Source organism: Balaenoptera borealis (assembly GCF_965194805.1).
Source record: "Balaenoptera borealis genome assembly, chromosome: X".
Classification (NCBI taxonomy): domain Eukaryota; kingdom Metazoa; phylum Chordata; class Mammalia; order Artiodactyla; family Balaenopteridae; genus Balaenoptera; species Balaenoptera borealis.
Genome location: NC_138881.1, coordinates 103,490,163 through 103,509,374, shown reverse-complemented (window position 1 = coordinate 103,509,374; position 19,212 = coordinate 103,490,163). Strand labels below are relative to the sequence as shown.

General features: G+C 36.8%; 1 protein-coding gene across 19 annotated transcripts in view; it reads left to right on the top strand.

Annotated features, from left to right (window-relative positions):
• Nucleotides 1–19,212, top strand: part of THOC2 (THO complex subunit 2) — a 105,751-nt gene that overhangs the window by 48,670 nt on the left and 37,869 nt on the right. For all 19 annotated transcript variants that reach the window (XR_014239566.1, XM_082376995.1, XM_082376992.1 and 16 more), the window contains 5 exons: nucleotides 519–691; nucleotides 1,943–2,138; nucleotides 15,595–15,636; nucleotides 16,079–16,209; nucleotides 16,307–16,408. Coding sequence is in view for 18 of the 19 variants with exons in the window: in XM_082376995.1 (XP_082233121.1) it covers nucleotides 519–691; nucleotides 1,943–2,138; nucleotides 15,595–15,636; nucleotides 16,079–16,209; nucleotides 16,307–16,408 (644 nt within the window). In the remaining variant the exon portion in view is untranslated. The remainder of the gene's footprint in view (nucleotides 1–518; nucleotides 692–1,942; nucleotides 2,139–15,594; nucleotides 15,637–16,078; nucleotides 16,210–16,306; nucleotides 16,409–19,212) is intronic.

Here is a 19,212-nt window from a genome sequence, read left to right as displayed (position 1 = left end):
AGAAGGATAATTTCTTAGTTTTGATTGTGGTGAAACCTGGTTTTTGGAATACTAATTTGCAAAGGTGGTTTTGTTTTTAATCTGATTGGCACCTTCCCAAAAGAGGCTGCAATGTTTTTTCTTATATAAATTTCAGAGTGTATTCTAAATAAGGTAACACACGTATTGACTATATTTGTGTTCTGTGTATTAACGTCTCAAGTCCTAAAGGGATTCTCAAAGATTAATGAATTCTAGTTCCCTGTGGCACAATAAAACATTAAGTAGGACCTAATTTAATTCCAAGTCTATAAACTGTCATGCTTTGGCTGCTAAATGAAAAAGCAGATCCTGTTGGTTTTTTCCAATCACTAAAAAACCTGATTGTACTTTCAGGAATATACTGTTGCAGTTCCCATGAATGGCAGCTGTTGACATACATTGTTGTATTGTTTGGCTTAATTTTTAAAATGAAAAATATATAAAGATTTATTGGTGTCTGTATTCTGAGTATCTTTGCTGTAATTATTCCTTTTTAGCCACCTGACAACCAGAAACTTGGTTTGTTGGAAGCCTTGTTAAAGATTGGTGATTGGCAGCATGCACAGAACATTATGGATCAGATGCCTCCATACTATGCAGCTTCACATAAACTAATAGCCCTTGCTATTTGCAAGCTTATTCATATAACTATTGAGCCTCTCTACCGAAGGTATGTTACTGTATGCTTTACTAATTGAGGTAGAAATAGTTTAGGACTACAAAAAAAATTCTGCATATTTATCTTGTCTCCTCAAACCAAGCATATATTTTAGTATGTTTTACCAGAAGATAAGAACTATTCACAGAGCATATCAGTTTGGCAGGTATTAATCAGTGACTTGTGTCCTATCTTCTAGACCAGGTGTTGCAGAATTTGTGCTGCAGTGTTGTCTAAAAACTGTATGTTAGACTTCTAGGTTGGGTTTGCTCCGTTGAGAGTGCAAACTCCATTCTTCTGTTTTTGACTTTTCCTCCTCTCTTGGGGGGCAGAGAATTCCTAAGGTTTTTACTTAGTGTAATTTTCCTCTATCCTGGGTTGAGTGGCTCTGAGTGAGGACTTTGCCTCTCTGCTTGCCTTATCTCTCCTGGCATATAGGCTGCTGTCCTGGAAATTGCTAGTGCAGCCTCTCTCATCATCCCTAGTTACTGTGTCGACCAGTCCGCTAGCCCTCAGCCTACTTGCAGGATACTTAGGAGCAGTACTGGCAGCAGCTCTGGCTTCAGCCCCACAGATCAGAGCCTGCCTCAAAAGCCCCAGCCTTGTGACTCGTGCATAGCTGCTGGCTGCTGCCTTCAGTGCCACCTGGGCTGTGGACCATGAAGGCTTCTTCTCAGAGAGTGACCCCTGTGACTCCACAGCGGGACACCTGCTCAGCAGGTGAGAACTCTGGGCATGCTGTCCTTTTTAGTGTGACACACCCTCTTTCATTATGCTGCTCACCTTCCCTACCACCACCTACCTCATATTCAGTCTAGGTAGTGGAAGCCAGATTGAGAAATGTTTATTAACTTGAATCAGTGTTGTTATATCCATATTTTTCTGTTTCATCTTTGTGTCTCTGAGGTCCATCCCTTGTTCCCCATTCCCATATCCAGATTCCTGATATTGGCCAAAGTTAACTAAAAACAAATTCATATGATGTATGTTAAATGTTACTTGGAATCTGCATTTCTCTGATTTCCTTTTCTTATGCAGTTAATTTGAAACAGTCTCTTAAGCTCTGATTTTTTTTTTCAAATGAGTATTGTTTTTGTCTTTTTCTACCAGTTAAATTATTTGGTATAATGAAGTTAGGCACAGTTGAAATAGAGAAAGCAAATATAAGCAAGAAAAGTTTTACTTACTGATTAATATGACTGTGTTAACTTAAAATGGGGTATTGTATAGTTATATATATATAAATTTTCCTTCTTTTTGTAGAGTTGGCGTTCCTAAAGGTGCTAAAGGCTCACCTGTTAATGCTTTGCAAAATAAGAGAGCACCAAAACAAGCAGAGAGCTTTGAAGATTTGAGGAGAGACGTCTTCAATATGTTCTGTTACCTTGGTCCTCACCTTTCTCATGATCCCATTTTATTTGCAAAAGTGGTGCGGATAGGCAAGTCATTTATGAAAGAGGTTAGTAAGATTTTTTTTCTTCCAAGCAGAAAACTAAATTATGGAATGAAACTGTTCTGAGTATATTCTCTAGAAATAAAAAGAAAGTAAACTTAAGAAAACGTTATGTTGAGTAAGGTTTGGGGAAAGTCAGTTGTGTCCCAACCATTTATATATAAAAACTTAAATCCAGCCAGATTATTAGTCAAGTCCTCCAGATAGGAAAATATGCTTTGGACGTGTGATTGCTTTTTGAATCCCCTTATAAATAGTGGTTAATTCAGCATTCTTTCCTCTTGCTTTTCTTCTGCTCAGTTGTTTTCTTGGCTGCAGTTTTGAATCATTGCCATTATTTGTGTGAAGTCCCTTCAACCTCAGACTGTTCAGGATCCATTCTTTTATTTTTTTTAGTAAACTTTTTATTGAAATAAAACATAATACAGAAAGCACACAAACCATAATTGTACAGCTCAGTGACATTTTCCAAACTAAACACCCATGTGTCCCCCATTTAGATCAAGAAATAGAACAGTACTAGCACCACAGAGTTTTCCTTATATGCCCTTCTAATCACTACCCCAAGGGTAACTTTATGTTATTATTATTTTTTTTACTGATGTATAGTTGATTTACAATATTGTGTTAGTTTCAGATGTATATAGCAAAGTGATTTGGCTCTACATATATATGTATATATATATATTCTTTTTTTTGGATTCTTTTCCATTATAGTTTATTACAAGATATTGAATATAGTTCCCTGTGCTATACAGTAAATCCTTATTGTTTGTCTATTTTATATATGGTAGTGTGCATCTGTTAATCCCATACTCCCAATTTATCCCTCCTCCCCCTTCCCCTTTGGTAACTATAAGTTTGTTTTCTATGCCTGTGAGTCTGTTTCTGTTTTGTAAATAAGTTCATTTGTATCATCTTTTTAGATTCCACATATAAGTGATATCATATAGTTGTCTTTCTCTGTCTGACTTACTTCGCTTAGTATGGTAATCTCTGGGTCCATCCATGTTGCTGCAAATGGCATTATTTCATTCTTTTTTATGGCTGAGTGATATATTCCATTGTGTGTGTATGTGTGTGTGTGTGTATATATATCTATATCTATATATCTAGATATAGATATATATACACACACACACACATATATATATCTATATAGATATATGTATAGATATATACACATACACACACCACATCTTTTTTATCCATTCATCTGTTGATGGACACTTAGGTTGCTTCCATGTTTGGCTTGTTATTATTTTTTAATATTAGCTTCGAGTTATAATTTACATACAATAAACCTCACCAATTTTAAGTGTACAATTTGATGAGTTTTGACAGATGTATACAGTTGTGTGTCCACCACCACAATCATGATATAGGATATTTTCATCATCCCAGCAAGTTCCCTCTTGCCCCTTTGCCATCAATTCCCTCCCTTCATTGCTGGTTCCTGGCAACCACTGGTAGGCTTTCTGTCACTGTGGTTTTGCTTTTTCCAGAACTTCACATAAATGGGATAGTATAGAATGTACTCTTTTTTTGGTCTGGTTTCTTCCACTTAATGCTTTTGAGAGTCATTTCAGTTGTTGCACATGTCAGTAGTTCTTTATTGCTGCGTAATATTTCATTATATAGATATAACGGAGTTTAGCCATTCACCAGTTGATGGGCATTTGGGTTGTTTCTAGTTGGGGGCTCTTATAAATAAAGCTGCTGTGGATATTCTTCTACAAGTCTTTTTTTGGGGGGTGCATATGTTTTTGTTTCCCCAGGAATGGGATTGCTGGGCCATATGGGTAAGTGTATGTTTAACTTTTTGTCAAACTTTTCCAACATGTGTGTACCATTTTGCATTCCTGGGAGCAATGTGTATGACTTCCATTTGCTCTACATCCTCATCAACACTTGGTGTTGTCAGTCTTTTAAATTTTAGTCATTCTAATGGGTGTGTAGTGCTATCTTTTGTGCTTTTAATTTACATTTCCCTGATGATCAGTGTTGAGCATCTTTTCATGCCCTTATTTGCCATTTGTAATCATCTTTGTTGAAATGTCTATTCAAATCTCTTGCCCATTTTAAATTCAGTTGTCTTTTATTCTCAGTCTGATTTGCCTTGTCATTTTGTTTACTGTCTTTTGAAAAGCAAAAATTTAAAATTTTGATTGATTCCTATTTAACAGCACTTCTCTTTTATAGTTTGCTCTTTGTGTTCTCAGAGATCTTTGCCTAACCAAGGTCTTAAAGCTGAAAAGAATACACAATTTCTTTTCAATTGTAAAGCAACGTAAGCAAAAGAATCTAGAAATCGTTACAAGCACAAATGCAGTTTTCTCCAGTGTTTGGCGATTGCACCTAATTTTAATTTTTGACTACAGTAACTATATAGAAAATTTAACAACTGTTGTGTATTAATCACTTGAGACCTGAGATGTTTGATTTGGCTTTAAATATTTAGCTGGTAGATAAATTTTTTTAATGTTAACAAATTTATATTGTGTAAAGGTATGCTGAAGAAATCTGCTAAGTAGTTCATTACTATACATAATATTTATTATATAGCATATATCCATATAAAAAAAGAAGTATAACAGTGTTTCATTATCTTGATCCTTATCGTCTGAAAGGGATGTCATGTTAACTAGTACTTGTTTTTCCCATTGCATCATATTGGGAAGCATGTGAAGTCAATTTGTCCCATTACTGGTGATGTTAACATCAATCACTTGGTTAAGGTGATGGCTGCCAGGTTTCTCCAGTGTAGTTATTCTTTTTCCCTTTGTTGTTAATATGTATCCTGTGGGGAGATACTTTGAGACAATGTAAACAGCCTCTTTCTCATCTTACTCTTACCCACTAATGGTATTCTTTTTTTTTTATGCTATTCTTTTTCATTGAAAATCTTAATGTTCAGATCTCTTGTTCTGAAATTCTTTCTTTGGCTACAAGTATCATAAACTTGTAAGCAGGAGACCAAACATCAAACTTGTAGAAGTCCCATATACAGACATATGTATAAGCATATACAGATACAATATTGTTATCAAGATACACAGGTGCTAAAGCTGTTACTCTTCCACTCTGCCATCTCCATTGCAGCCCTCATTTATCTCTGTTCTATCACAGTTGTGTCTGGTGCCTGCCCCTAACTCTAGTCTCTATTTTTGCAGAGGTAGAAGGGCAGAAGGGAAGCAGAAAAAGTTTATTTTGATCCCAGTGTGGGAAGAAATCTGTCTTCTCTCATTGCTAAGGTTGTGGTAGGAAAAGTGAATCTTTCCAATAATCTGACTTAGAATTTTGGTTCATTTTTTTTACCCTAAAAACATTTCACTATAACAAATCATTATGTGTTTATAAGTTTAAAAGGCTTATGTTGCGTAGCTACGAATTTAACCCGAGTTTATAAGATTGCTTCTAAAGGGGGAATATGACCTTAGTTCCAAATAATGTATTTACAATTAACAAATCTTTAACAAATCTCTCATTCATAAGCTTGAGGTTGCTTGTATATTTAAATTATGCATATTTAAAAAAATAGCTTATGTTAGATATCACTTAACAGAATAGTCTTTTCAGCCTATAGTTATTTGAAATCATTTATGTCTCTGATTGTGTGTGTGTATGTGTATGTGGTTATGTATTTCTGAAATTTGAGGTATGTAGTATAGGACTGTCTAGTACAGTGAATCTCAAACTTTACATGCATCAGGATCACCTGGGGGTCTTCTTAAAATACAGATTGTTGGGCTCCATCCTCAGTTTCTGATTCAGTAAGTCTGGGTGGGACCCGAGAATTTGCATTTCTAACATGTTTCCAGGTGCTGCTGATCCAAAGAGCAAACTTTGAGAACTGTTGTTCTAGTATATTAACCAATTTTGGTCCTTATTTCAGGCTTAAAAGAGGGAGGTGGCTCTGTAGAATATTTCTATATGAATGCACACGTTTTGCTATCTTTAAAATTTTCTTTAATTATAAAGCACAGCTTTAACACGCTCACCTGACATACTTAAATGTTTTTGATAGCACCTACACACATAAAGATGAATTCCTTGGTGCTTTTTTGCATCCAGCTGATGTTAGTGGACTAAGTTGTTTCTGATAGTGATTACTAATATTGAGCTCTTAACCTGTGTCAGGCCCTGTTTTAGAACATTACATGCATCACCTCATTTAATCTTTACCAAGCCTTTTGTGCTCTAGGTTAAGTAACTCGTCCCAGGTCACCCAGCTAGTATGGGACAGATATGCGAGTTCAATCCAGGCAGTCTGGCTTCAGAGGCCAAGCTCAAAATCACCATGCCCTACTGCCTATACAAATGTAGTGTGTCTAAAATTGAAGAAATGATTGGTTGTCTAAATTTTTCAATTCTTGAAATTCCTTGCTATTTTAAATTATATCTGTATCAGTGGTGTTTTATTTTATCTCTGCAGTCTCTGTTTTCATCTCATTCTGTGTATCTCATATCCAAGCTTTTCTTGTCTTACTGAGTTCATAATATTTTTTTCTATGACAATATGCAGATACTTTTGGAGAATCTGTGTCTGTCCTCTGTGTTCTACTTTCTTCCAGACTAAATTCATTTGTCTTTTATATGCTTTTTTTGGGCTATTTATGTTTCCATAGTAGCCACAGCATTTCTTGTCATCTTAATATGGACAACTTCTTTCTGATATAGTGTGAGTGAATCCTCACACCCTTCCTACCTTATTTATGACCGGATCCTTCTCCCCTCAAGCTACAGTTTGAGTATTGGGTTCTCTTTTCAATCTTTTCTGTAGTCTGGAATAGGGGAGTGAATAAGCTCAGTGAGGCTGAGTATAGTCCTCATTTAGGGAACCTCTGCTTTGTCTTCTGAGATCCTGTTACCCATCCTGTGCTAGGCATGCCCAGCCCGGTGGGTATCCAACTCCCTTGGGGTTTGATTCTCTCATCCATCCGAGCACAGTTCCTTTGAGAGACAGCAAGCCTTAGCAGCCAGAATCCTGCTGGGCTTCTACTCACAAGGGTTTTTCCTCAGGCTGCTTATTTACCTTGCAGGCCACATTGCCTAAAGGATTTTGTTGACTTACCTTCCTTGCTCGATACTTCTGAGGATTGGGTTAAGGGCAGGCGCCATACCACACTGTCTGTAGTTCAGAATCTTATGTGTGTTTGTGTGTGCATCGCCTTGAAGTTAATAGCATAATTTCCTCTTTTTTTGCTTGGTTGGTGGTGAATTTGGGACATTAATAAAAACAAACAAATAGGAAGACGTACTTTGTTCATTGCATTAGGGATTGGGGGAGAGAAGTTCTGTGTTTATGCTTCACTCTGTCATCTTAATTCAGTTATCTCACTGTCTCTTTATATGGCTATTTCTTATGTTGGCTTTTGGTAAAGAGCCAAAGTGCTCTAAATTGATTCACAGATAAAGCTTAGAGAAACCTAGAGTCAAAGGGTCAGGATATACCTTAGATTGGGTACTAGATGATATTCGGAATAGTTGTGATTATGATAATTGTGGTAATGTGGAAGAATGTCCTTATTCTTTTTTTTTTTAATTAATTTATTTTTACTTTTGGTTGTGTTGGGTCTTCGCTGCTGCGCGCGGGCTTTCTCTAGTTGTGGCAAGCAGGGGCTACTCTTGGTTGCGGTGTGCGGGCTTCTCATTGCGGTGGCTTCTCCTGTTGCGGAGCACGGGCTCTAGGCGCACGGGCTTCAGTACTTGTGGCTCGAGGGCTCTAGAGTGCAGGCTCAGTAGTTGTGGCACACGGGCTTAGTTGCTCCATGGCATGTGGGATCTTCCTGGACCAGGGCTCGAACCCCTGCGTTGGCAGGCAGACTCTTAACCACTGTGCCACCAGGGAAGTCCCTGTCCTTATTCTTAGGAGATGCACACTGAATTTTTTTGAGATAAAGTATCATGTCTGCAAATTTTTTGGTCAAGAAAAAAAGGCAAAATGTTAATTGTTGAATCTACATGGTAGATATATAGGTGTTTATGGATAAGTATACTATCCATTCAACTTTTATGTAAACTTGAAATTTTTCATAATAAAAATTTGGGTTCCTAGGGAGAGAATGTACCTTAATACCATTGATCCTGAAACTCTAGTTTATGAACCAGCTACTTTAGAATTTTGACTTGATGGTTATTGTTTTTTGTTAGCTATTAGGGGAGGGAGTGTCTGTGATCCTGCTTCAGTCCATTTATTTCTTTTCATAATTGAAGATCTAACCTGGTTGTGTGGGTTAGAGCTCAAAATTAATATTCCTTTTGGATGAAGGGATGGGATTCAATCAAGTACAGTGGAATTACACCATACCTGTGCTTAGTTTATGTGAATGTGGCCAGACTTGTTCCATCAAAATACTCAGTGTGTATGTCTAGGAGTAAGGGTGAAATTGGAGAAATTTTTTTCTTTCATCTTGGTTCAGTTTCTCAGGTGTCTTAGAGAGTATCTCACCACATTCAGTTAGTCTAGTTTTTAAACTGTGTTTTCGTGTGACATGGCCCCCTAAATGCAAGCCAGTCACTTTATTTCATGTTCACATCTCATGGTCACTTAGTGATTTCTCCTAATATTAGAGAGGAAAAACAGAGTCTTGAGTTGGACTGAAATGAAAGATAATGTGTCTGTATACTTTATAGATGATGTAAGGGATTTTTTTAGGGTAATTGTGAGTATATGTAATTTTCACTTTATGTGTTGACTTTGGAACCTACCTTGCCCACAGATTCTTCATTTAAGGCTGTCCCCCTAACAGAGTAATTAAAGCATTAGAAATTGATAATTAGGTGAACTAGTTTCATCAGGATGAGCTGCTAGCTACTTGCTAGTAATGTGACCTTAAGCTGGTCACTTTTCTAAGCCAGAGATTCGTGGTAATAATATTTGGCTTATCTAGCTCCTGGGGTTGCAATATGGATCAAATGAGATATGTCTAAACATGAATTAGATACTAATAATTAGGTATTCAATTTTAGAGAGTTAAAAAAATAGTTGTCATGAGTTTTTTAGATCATAATAAGTTACCACTTATGTAAGCTATCACTACACTAGCTTTTGATAATTTTTTAAAAAGCGTTAATAATATACTTTAATCTATTTCTGTCTTTAAATATAAGGTGCCACTTTAAAGTAGCAGTTTCATTTCCCTCAAGAGTAGATTTGATTTTATGTAGGAATGCCTTTAGCTTCTTTACGTTGTAGTGATAGATGTTTTTTCCCCTCTCATTTTTGAAATTTGTTATAAATTAGTAACAAATCAAAGAATTTTTATCAAATAAAGGAAATTTTTGTTGCTGGGGTTTCATGAGTGAACTAGTCAAGGGTAGTATGGACACATATCTCCCTTTTTTTAAAAAAATACATCTTTATTGGAGTATAATTGCTTCACAATGCTGTGTTAGTTTCTGTTGTACAACAAAGTGAATCAGCCATATGCGTACATATATCCCCATATACCCTCCCTATCCCACCCCTCTAGGTCGTCGAAAAGCACCGAGCTGATCTCCTTGTGCTATGCTGCTGCTTCCCACTAGCTATCTATCTTACATTTGGTAGTGTATATATGTCGATGCTACTCTCACTTCGCCCCAGCTTTCCCCTCCCCGCTGTGTCAAGTCCATTCTCTATGTGTATGTCTTTATTCCTGCCCTGCCACTAGGTTCATCAGTACCATTTTGTTTTTTTGTTTTTTTTTTAGATTTCATATATATGCGTTAGCATACGGTATTTGTTTTTCTCTTCCTGACTTAACCTCACTGCGTATGACAGACTCTGGGTCCAACCACCTCACTACTAATAACTCAATTTCGTTTCTTTTTATGGCTGAGTAATATTCCATTGTATATATGTGCCACATCTTCTTTATCCATTCATCTGTTGATGGACATTTAGGTTGCTTCCATGTCCTGGCTATTGTAAATAGGGCTGCAATGAACGTTGTGGTACATGTCTCTTTTTGAATTATGGTTTTCTAAGGGTATATGCCCAGTAGTGGGATTGCTGGGTCATATGGTAGTTCTATTTTTAGTTTTTTAAGGAACCTCCGTACTGTTCTCCATAGTGGCTGTATCAATTTACATTCCCACCAACAGTGCAGGAGGGTTCCCTTTTCACCACACCCTTTCCAGCATTTATTGTTTCTAGATTTTGTGGGATAATGGCCATTCTGACTGCTGTGAGGTGATACCTCATTGTAGTTTTGATTTGCATTTCTCTAATAATTAGTGATGTTGAGCATCTTTTCATGTGCTTCTTGGCCATCTGTATGTCTTCTTTGGTGAAATGTCTATTTAGGTATTCTGCCCACTTTAAAAAATATTTTAGATCCTGCATGCTGCAACTAAGAGCCCGCATGCCACAACTAAAGATCCCGCATGCCGCAACAAAGATCGCGCACGCGGTGACAAAGATCCCATGTGCTGCAACTAAGACCTGGCACAACCAAATAAATAAATAAATATTAAAAAACCAAAGACAATCAGAACCTTGATTATAATTCTTATTGTCCAAATGGAGACAGACACTGCTATCATTGGTACTCTAGAGTTGGAGCCCAAGTTTAATCTATAACACCCTTGCTATTTAATGAGTCTGAGCAGGGAAAAACTGTTAGGATGTTTATATTAGTACTTGTATTATCCCCTATAATGATTGGTTTGAACTCAGGTCACTTTAGCTATTACTGAATATCTTCATGTGACAATTCTAATCAAGGTGTAGAATCATAGTTAAGGTAATAAATTACAAATAGGATCTTAATTTTTCCCGTTAGCTATGCTTTTTACCTAAGAGAGGTATATAAACATACAAGGATAGGCAGATATTAAGTCTATTAGTAGGCAACTGTAGACTCGATGTACAAACAGTGTAGTTTTAAAAAAGTACATTTTTTACAAGAAAGGAAAGCAGAATTTTTAGTGTGGACCACATACTTGCTGTAAACAATTGATTCAACTGCTGTACCTCTTCTCCAAGGCTGTTTCCTGAAATTCAACCTCAGTGTTCAGTTTCAGAAAAAAAAATTCATAGGGTGTGAAAGAGAGGTAACATTTAAAAGTTACCCTGGGATAAGAACTGAGAGCCAGCACATATGGTCATCCTGTGTGTGGGTGACCATATTATTCATTCTTTGGCATCTTAGTAGAGATTTGTATTGACTAAAAAAGAAAGGTGGTGGCAGATAGTACTTTTCATTTAGTATCCCTTCCTGTGTTTTCATAAATGATGTATCAGAGTTAAGGGGTTATTTCTAAGTGTTTTGTAAAGTTTTTAAGAGTTTCTGATTGAAAGTTCAAAAGGCTTTGAACCAAAACATTGAAAGGTGATTCTGTTATCTCTTCTCCAGGCTTGGTAAACTCAGGTTCCCATAACTTTTCTTTTTTAAAAAATATTAATTTATTTTGAATTTTTAAATTTAATTTATTTTTTATACAGCAGGTTCTTATTAGTTATCTATTTTATACATATTAGTGTGTATATGTCGATCCCAATCTCCCAATTCATCCCACTACCCCTTTCCCCCCTTGGTGTCCATATGTTTGTTCTCTACGTCTGTGTCTCTATTTCTGCCTTGCAAACAGGTTCATCTGTACCATTTTTCTAGATTCCACATATATGCGTTAATATACGATATTTGTTTCTCTCTTTCTGACTCACTTCACTCTGTATGACAGTCTCTAGATCCATCCACGTCTCTACAAATGACCCAATTTCATTCCTTTTTATGGCTGAGTAATATTCCATTGCATATATGTACCACATCTTCTTTATCCATTCATCTGTCGAGGGGCATTTAGGTTGCTTCCATGACCTGGCTATTGTAAATAGTGCTGCAGTGAACACTGGGGTGCATGTGTCTTTTTGAATTATGGTTTTCAATGGGTATATGCCCAGTAGTGGGATTGCTGGGTCGTATGGTAGTTCTATTTTTAGTTTTTTAAGGAACCTCCATACTGTTCTCCATAGTGGCTGTATCAATTTACATTCCCACCAACAGTGCAAGAGGGTTCCCTTTTCTCCACACCCTCTCCAGCATTTATTGTTTGTAGATTTTTTGATGATGGCCATTCTGACTGGGGTGAGGTGATACCTCATTGTAGTTTTGATTTGCATTTCTCTAATGATTAGTGAAGTTAAGCATTCTTTCATGTGTTTGTTGGCAATCTGTATATCTTCTTTGGAGGAATGTCTATTTAGGTCTTCTGCTCATTTTTGGATTGGGTTGTTTGCTTTTTGATATTGAGCTAAATGAGCTGCTTGTAAATCTTGGAGATTAATCCTTTGTCAGTTGCTTCATTTGCAAATATTTTCTCCCATTCTGAGGGTTGTCTTTTCATCTTGTTTATGGTTTCCTTTGCTGTGCAAAAGCTTTTACGTTTCATTAGGTCCGATTTGTTTATTTTTGTTTTTATTTCCATTTCTCTAGGAGGTGGGTCAAAAAGGATCTTGCTGTGATTTATGTCATAGAGTGTTCTGCCTATGTTTTCCTCTAAGAGTTTGATAGTGTCTGGCCTTACATTTAGGTCTTTAATCCATTTTGAGTTTATTTTTGTGTATGGTGTTAGGTATTGTTCTAATTTCATACTTTACATGTAGCTGTCCAGTTTTCCCAGCACCACTTATTGAAGAGACTGTCTTTTCTCCATTGTATATCCTTGCCTCCTTTGTCATAGATGAGTTGACCATAGGTGCGTGGGTTTATCTCTGGGCTTTCTATCCTGTTCCATTGATCTATATTTCTGTTTTTGTGTCAGTACCAAGAGTGTCTTGATTACTGTAGCTTTGTAGTATAGTCTGAAGTCAGGGAGTCTGATTCCTCCAGCTCCGTTTTTTTCCCTCAAGGCTGCTTTGGCTAGGTTCCCATAACTTTTAACTTATAGGTTATATTTTCCTATTTCTAAGTTATTTTGATGGGTCTTATTTAGACCCTAACAAAAAGATTCTTCTATTAGAGTAGTTTTAAGACATAAATGTGTAGTTCTTAGCCTATTACATGGCATGTAGTACTCAGTGAATGATAGTTAATAAGGACGGTGACAATAATGCCATAATTTACTTAGATGTAGTCTAAGTCACAAATTTAAATATTTTTCATTTTTTTCCCTTTTCAGTTTTTCCATGGATGTGGCGGGGGGATGGTTCAGGTGGTAATGCGAGTGATGGGGAGCAGCAGCTGAGGCTTCACTCGCTCGCCTGCTGCTCACCTCCTGCTGTGCGGCCCGGTTCCTAACAGGCCACGGACCGGTACTGGTCCTCGGCCTGGTGGTTGGGGACCCCTGCTCTAAAGTAGCATTTGAAACATTCATGGGTTAGAAGTACTAAAAATAGGACATTAGTAATAAAAAAGTAATTTATCTAGTTATATCTACGACTTACCCCAGCCTTTATTTCTGAACTCTCCAAAAGCCCCTTCTTGTTGAACCTGCTGTTTTTTGGGGGGGATGGTGCTCAGTAGTGTTATGCAGCTCCGTTAGCTGCTCTGTTGTTACAGGGCAAGATTGGAAGCTGCTTGGGGTCATTTATAGCTGATGGTCTGTGTAGACATAAATGTGAGTGCTCAATTTTATTCAAACTTAAAAATTCAGTTCCTAACAGTACATTGATAAGTGTAGTCTTGATCTTAAAGAGATCCTGAAAGATAGTAACTTTGTCAGTTCCTCAAAGATAGGAACTCCCTCCTGTTCATCTTTGAATTCCCAGTGCCTGGCACATAGTAAACAAATGAATGAATGAATGAATGTCTTTTGTCCCTCCCCATCCTTTCTTTCTTCAACTTCTGCCTGGCCATTCAGTAAAACTTTTAGTATTCTATTGTGGGAATGGAGAGTTTTGTATGTGCTCTGAATTAAAAAGCAAATTAAGTTAAACTAAATGGAAAAGAAAGCATCAGGGGAGTGGAATGTGTGAAGAAAATCACTTTTACATGCATGTACATCTTGTTTTTTTTGTTTGTTTTTTTTTTGTTCATCTTGGTTATAATTAGCCTTTGATAGAAACCTTTTCTTACTGCTCTTCTAGATAGTTTCCTTGTGCTTTCCATATTTCTTTCTCTCTTTCAAATTTTCCTGCTTGTGAAATCTAGAGAATTGACAAATAGACATTAGAAACTAGTATAAGTATCTAGTAAGAGGAATTAGGACAGCTTAGTAACTAAGAAAATGTTTTATTTGTATGGAGAAAACTATGTATAGCTTTATTAGGTTCATGTGAATCATAGTATACTAGCAAAGGAGTAGCTTAACTGCCTGTATCCCCAACACAATACCCTATAAACCGGATTCTTCCAATTATGACATACCGTTATTTCTGCCTCCCAGTGTACACGCAGTATGCCACCAGAATTACCATCCCCCTCCAACAAAATAAAAGCAACTATATAGTTTGTTTTCTGCCAGGCCACTCCTTCATAACCTGACTCCTTATTTGCTGACCAGGATGTATGTTGACTTAATAATCGTTTCTGTGAAAGGGAACCATATCTTTTTAACCTGCCAATTAAAAAAGTGTGATTCTGTATGTTTTCCCATCAAGGTAACCTGGCCGTCCCTGAATTAGTCTTATGTGAAAATGTTGCACGGAAGTTAGACTTCCCTGTAGTAACACCCATTAAATTACTCAAGCATGAAAACATACACGCACAAAATATCCTTATCTACCAATAAGGTATGTTAGCTGCATATTAGCTTTTCCCTTTCTCATACTTGGTATTGAGCTAAATACATTCCAGAAATCTAGATTGTCCTTGAGTATCAGTGCTTCACCTGTCCTTTTGGCCTTTGCACACTCCCCCAGCACTCCACCTGCCTATACACACACAAATGTTACAGTTTCATTTTGAATGTATACACAGCGTTGTCAAACATGGCACTTCGGCAGCCCACCTGCAAATCACTGATAAAATAATGACCCAGGCTTTTTCATTCAGTCTGTCCAAGTTAGGAAGTGGTTTGGTCTTTGTCAGCAATGGTATTAATATTTTGGGCCTATTTCTTAGGGCTTAAGTAGTGGTGAATTAAAACATAGCTTTGGATTTCTTTGGGTTTAATTTTTGTTGTCGTTGCTTTAGTGTTAGATTTTACCAATTCTGAGGGGGAAAACTAGAACGTCTGGAAGGAGAAATGCAAATGCATTATAACTAAATTGTGCTGGCTACAATTTTATAATCAATACTCAGATCAGTTTTAGGATGCTTTGGTTTGTGGTAATGAGGTTGAGAAAAGAATTGGCTTATAAAACTGGCATTTAAAATTCATGAATGTCACAAATTTTTTGGAGGTTAGAAATGTAGATGAGAATTTAAAATGTTAATTGGTAATACTGACTGTATGTAAAATCTACATGTGTGTAACAAGTAACGAAATAATTCACAACTACCTGCAAGTTAATTGTTTTTCAAATTAGAAACGAAATTGTGACAGCATAATCTTAACCTTTTTGCATTTTATTTATAGTTTTTTTTAATTTTAGTTTCAGTCTGATGGAAGCAAACAAGAAGATAAAGAGAAGACGGTAAGAGACTAGAAAAATCCAATGTGTCTAATGTTTGTCTAGGTACAGCATACTGTAAATTTTACTGTGAACAAGCTTTAATCACCTATGTGAATAACTATTTTATACTTTACATGTTGAATGTAGCTTTTGGCATATCGTACAAAGTATTTTTTAAGATTGACAGCCTCCTGTTTTTGAGTATTACCATGTTGAGAAAGGAAAAGGGATAAAAAGTCCCTCATTCTTGCTACCCCTTTCCTTCCCTCACCTCATTTGCTTTCTTAGATGGAGAAACACAGATAACCATTGTGAAAAGTACAGTGATAGTGTGGGGAATTAGATATGGTGTGTTATTAAATCAAGGAATGGCAATATTTCCAAGGCTTACATGAATTTGTCTGGGTGGGGGGGATTAATATGCACCTCTTAACTGAAATAATTTTTCCTCCATTTTTCGTAGGAGGTTATCCTTAGCTGCTTGCTTAGCATTACTGACCAGGTATTACTTCCATCTCTTTCTTTGATGGACTGCAATGCTTGTATGTCTGAGGAACTGTGGGGAATGTTTAAAACATTTCCATATCAGCATAGGTAAATACATAGTATTTTTGTATTTTTAGCTACTATTCTAGTGCACTAACCTCTAAGTGTTTAACTTTTCCTAATTCTTCATCTCATCATTTTCAAGATATCGTCTGTATGGCCAGTGGAAGAATGAAACTTACAACAGTCATCCACTTTTAGTAAAAGTTAAAGCTCAAACAATAGACAGAGCCAAATATATCATGAAGTAAGTTTTAATTTATTTTTCTTCTTAATATCTGGATCTGATTTACTTTTTTTCAGCCAGCTCATGTCTGAGCCTCAGTTTTGAGGAAGCCCAGGAGTATTTGCTAATGGTGTAGCTAATTATATACTATACATAGAGTGACTATCACTTTTTGTGGTTTTTAGCTCATTTTGACTACCATGTTAGTTTTTGTAGTTGTCATGTTTGCACAGCTATAAAATCTAATAAAAATCCTCTTTAGGATGCATTATATTATAGGATGAGGTTTTTTTTTTTTTAAAGGAGAGCATACTGTGTAGCCTTTGCTCAATTTGCATAATACATTCAGTGGCTTGTACAAGGTAGTCAAAGTTCTAGGAATTTCTGTTGAAAGTTATAATAAAGGTTTCTTTTTTCTTTTTGGAAGATCTAGTAGAATCATGCAGAACTATCTCCTTAGGGAGTCAACTTTTGAAAAATTTATAGTTTTTTCATTTGTGTGCTTTATTTTCATGTCATTAAAAACATAAGAGTGATGTTAATCTATTGATACTTCCTGATAAACTGTTTGAAGTTTAATTATGAAAATTGTATACTTCAGATCAGTATTGGTTTAGATACTAATTACACTGCTGTATTGCAAGGGTTTTCAGCCAGGCTGTTTATTGTTATTTCTTTTACATTTGTGCAGTCGTACGGTTATTCTAATTAGAAGTAGTGCATTCACTAGTTTAACTAGATTTAACAGTATGCAGTGACACTTTCTTTCTTTTTTTAAAATAAATTTATTCATTTATTTATTTTTGGCTGTGTTGGGTCTTTGTTGCTGTGTGCGGGCTTTCTCTAGTTGCGGCGAGTGGGGGCTACTCTTCGTTGTGGTGCACGGGCTTCTCATTGTGGTGACTTCTCTTGTCGCGGAGCACAGCCTCTAGGCATGCGGGGTTCAGTAGTTGTGGTTCACAGACTCTAGAGCGCAGGGTCAGCAGTTGTGGTGCACAGGCTTAGTTGTTCCGTGGCATGTGGAATCTTCCCAGACCAGGGCTCGAACCCATGTCCCCTGAATTGTCAGGCAGATTCTTAACCACTGTGCCACCAGGGAAGCCCCCAGTGATACTTTCTTTGCTGAATGATATTGTTGTAGGTCACAGTCTACCAGGGAAACAGCTGTGTGCACAATCACAGTCTGGTTTAATAGATGCTTTTATACAATATGTATAAAGTTCTATGGGACGATAGAGAGGAGAATGAATATTTCACCCCATGGAAGTTGGGGAAGGCATGGAAAGAGATGATATTAGAACTGGTCCTTCCGAAAGAGTTCCAGGCTTAAAAATTCCCCAAGTAGAGTTTCTAGCTTAACAACAACTAATATTTTTGAAGCCATTACTATGTGTGGTGGGCGCTGAACTAAGTGCTTTATATGGATTATTCAATGATACATTAATTTTTTTTGATAAATTTATTTTATTTATTTATTTTTGGCTGTGTTGGGTCTTCGTTGCTGCACGCGGGCTATCTCTAGTTGCGGTGAGCAGAGGCTATTCTTCGTTGCAGCGCGTGGGCTTCTCTTGTCGTGGAGCACGGGCTCTAGGTGCGCGGGCTCAGTAGTTGTGGCTCACGGGCTCTAGAGCACAGGCTCAGTAGTTGTGGCGCACGGGCTTAGTTGCTCCGCGGCATGTGGGATCTTCCTGGACCAGGGATCGAACCCGTGTCCCCTGCATTGGCAGGCAGATTCTCAACCACTGTGCCACCAGGGGAGCCCCGATACATTAAATATTGAATCTGTCTCTTCCACTCTCTACCACCACTAACTTAGTTCTTTTATCTGGAGTGTTATAGTGCCTTGTATTATTCTCTTTCTTCAAAATCCTTTGGTGACTAAGCATTGCCTGCAGGTTATATGTCAGACTTTATGGCTTGGTGATATAAGAGAACCTTCATGATCTGTCTCTCCCTATTTCCATCCTCATTTCCCACCAATTCTACCTCTAACTGTACTGAGCCCACTTATGTTTCCCTAAATGTGCTATGGTCTCCTTTTCCTTTGCATATATTTTTTGTTTCTTTTGTTTGTACAGGTTTTCCCTTACCTCTTTTTCCTCTCTCCATCTGGTGACCTCATCATTGGACAGTGGGCTCCAGTGTCACCTCTGTGAAGCCTTCCATTGCACATACCACCAAGCACAATTGATTGTTCTTTATTTGTGCTACCACTATCTCATATGCATATAAATACTATCATACCGCTTATGTATATTGCTATGATTATTTTTCTTTTTAAAATTATCTAATATTTTGACTAGTTTATATATTCACATGGTTTAAATTGTAGTAGATATGAAAAGGTAGACAATAAAAAGTCTCTCACCCTGTCCACTCAGTTCTCCCAAGGAAAAAAAAAGTGGTCACTGTTTAGTTTCTTATTTATCATTCCGGCTATTTTTATGTATATGCAAGTGAATACAAATATATTATTCCCTCCCTTTTTATACTACTGATAGCATATAATAAGTACTGTTCTATAAGTTGCTCTATTTGTTTAAGAATATAAAAATTTTAAAAGTGGTTTTAAATCTACCTCCCCAGCTGGACTGAGCTTGAGAGCAGGAGCTGCTACTCATCCTTGTATTCCTAGTGCTTAGCACTTTGCCTGTCACAGAAGACATTAATATGAATTAATGAATAAGTAAATTAATACAAATGTTTATCACAGAATATGTACAGAATTTTTAATGTACTTGGATTTTTGTTATATTTGTAAGCTCAACTGTTTCACCAGCCTTGAATAATATGATTTTGATATTGATTGAACTTTTTAAGTTGAG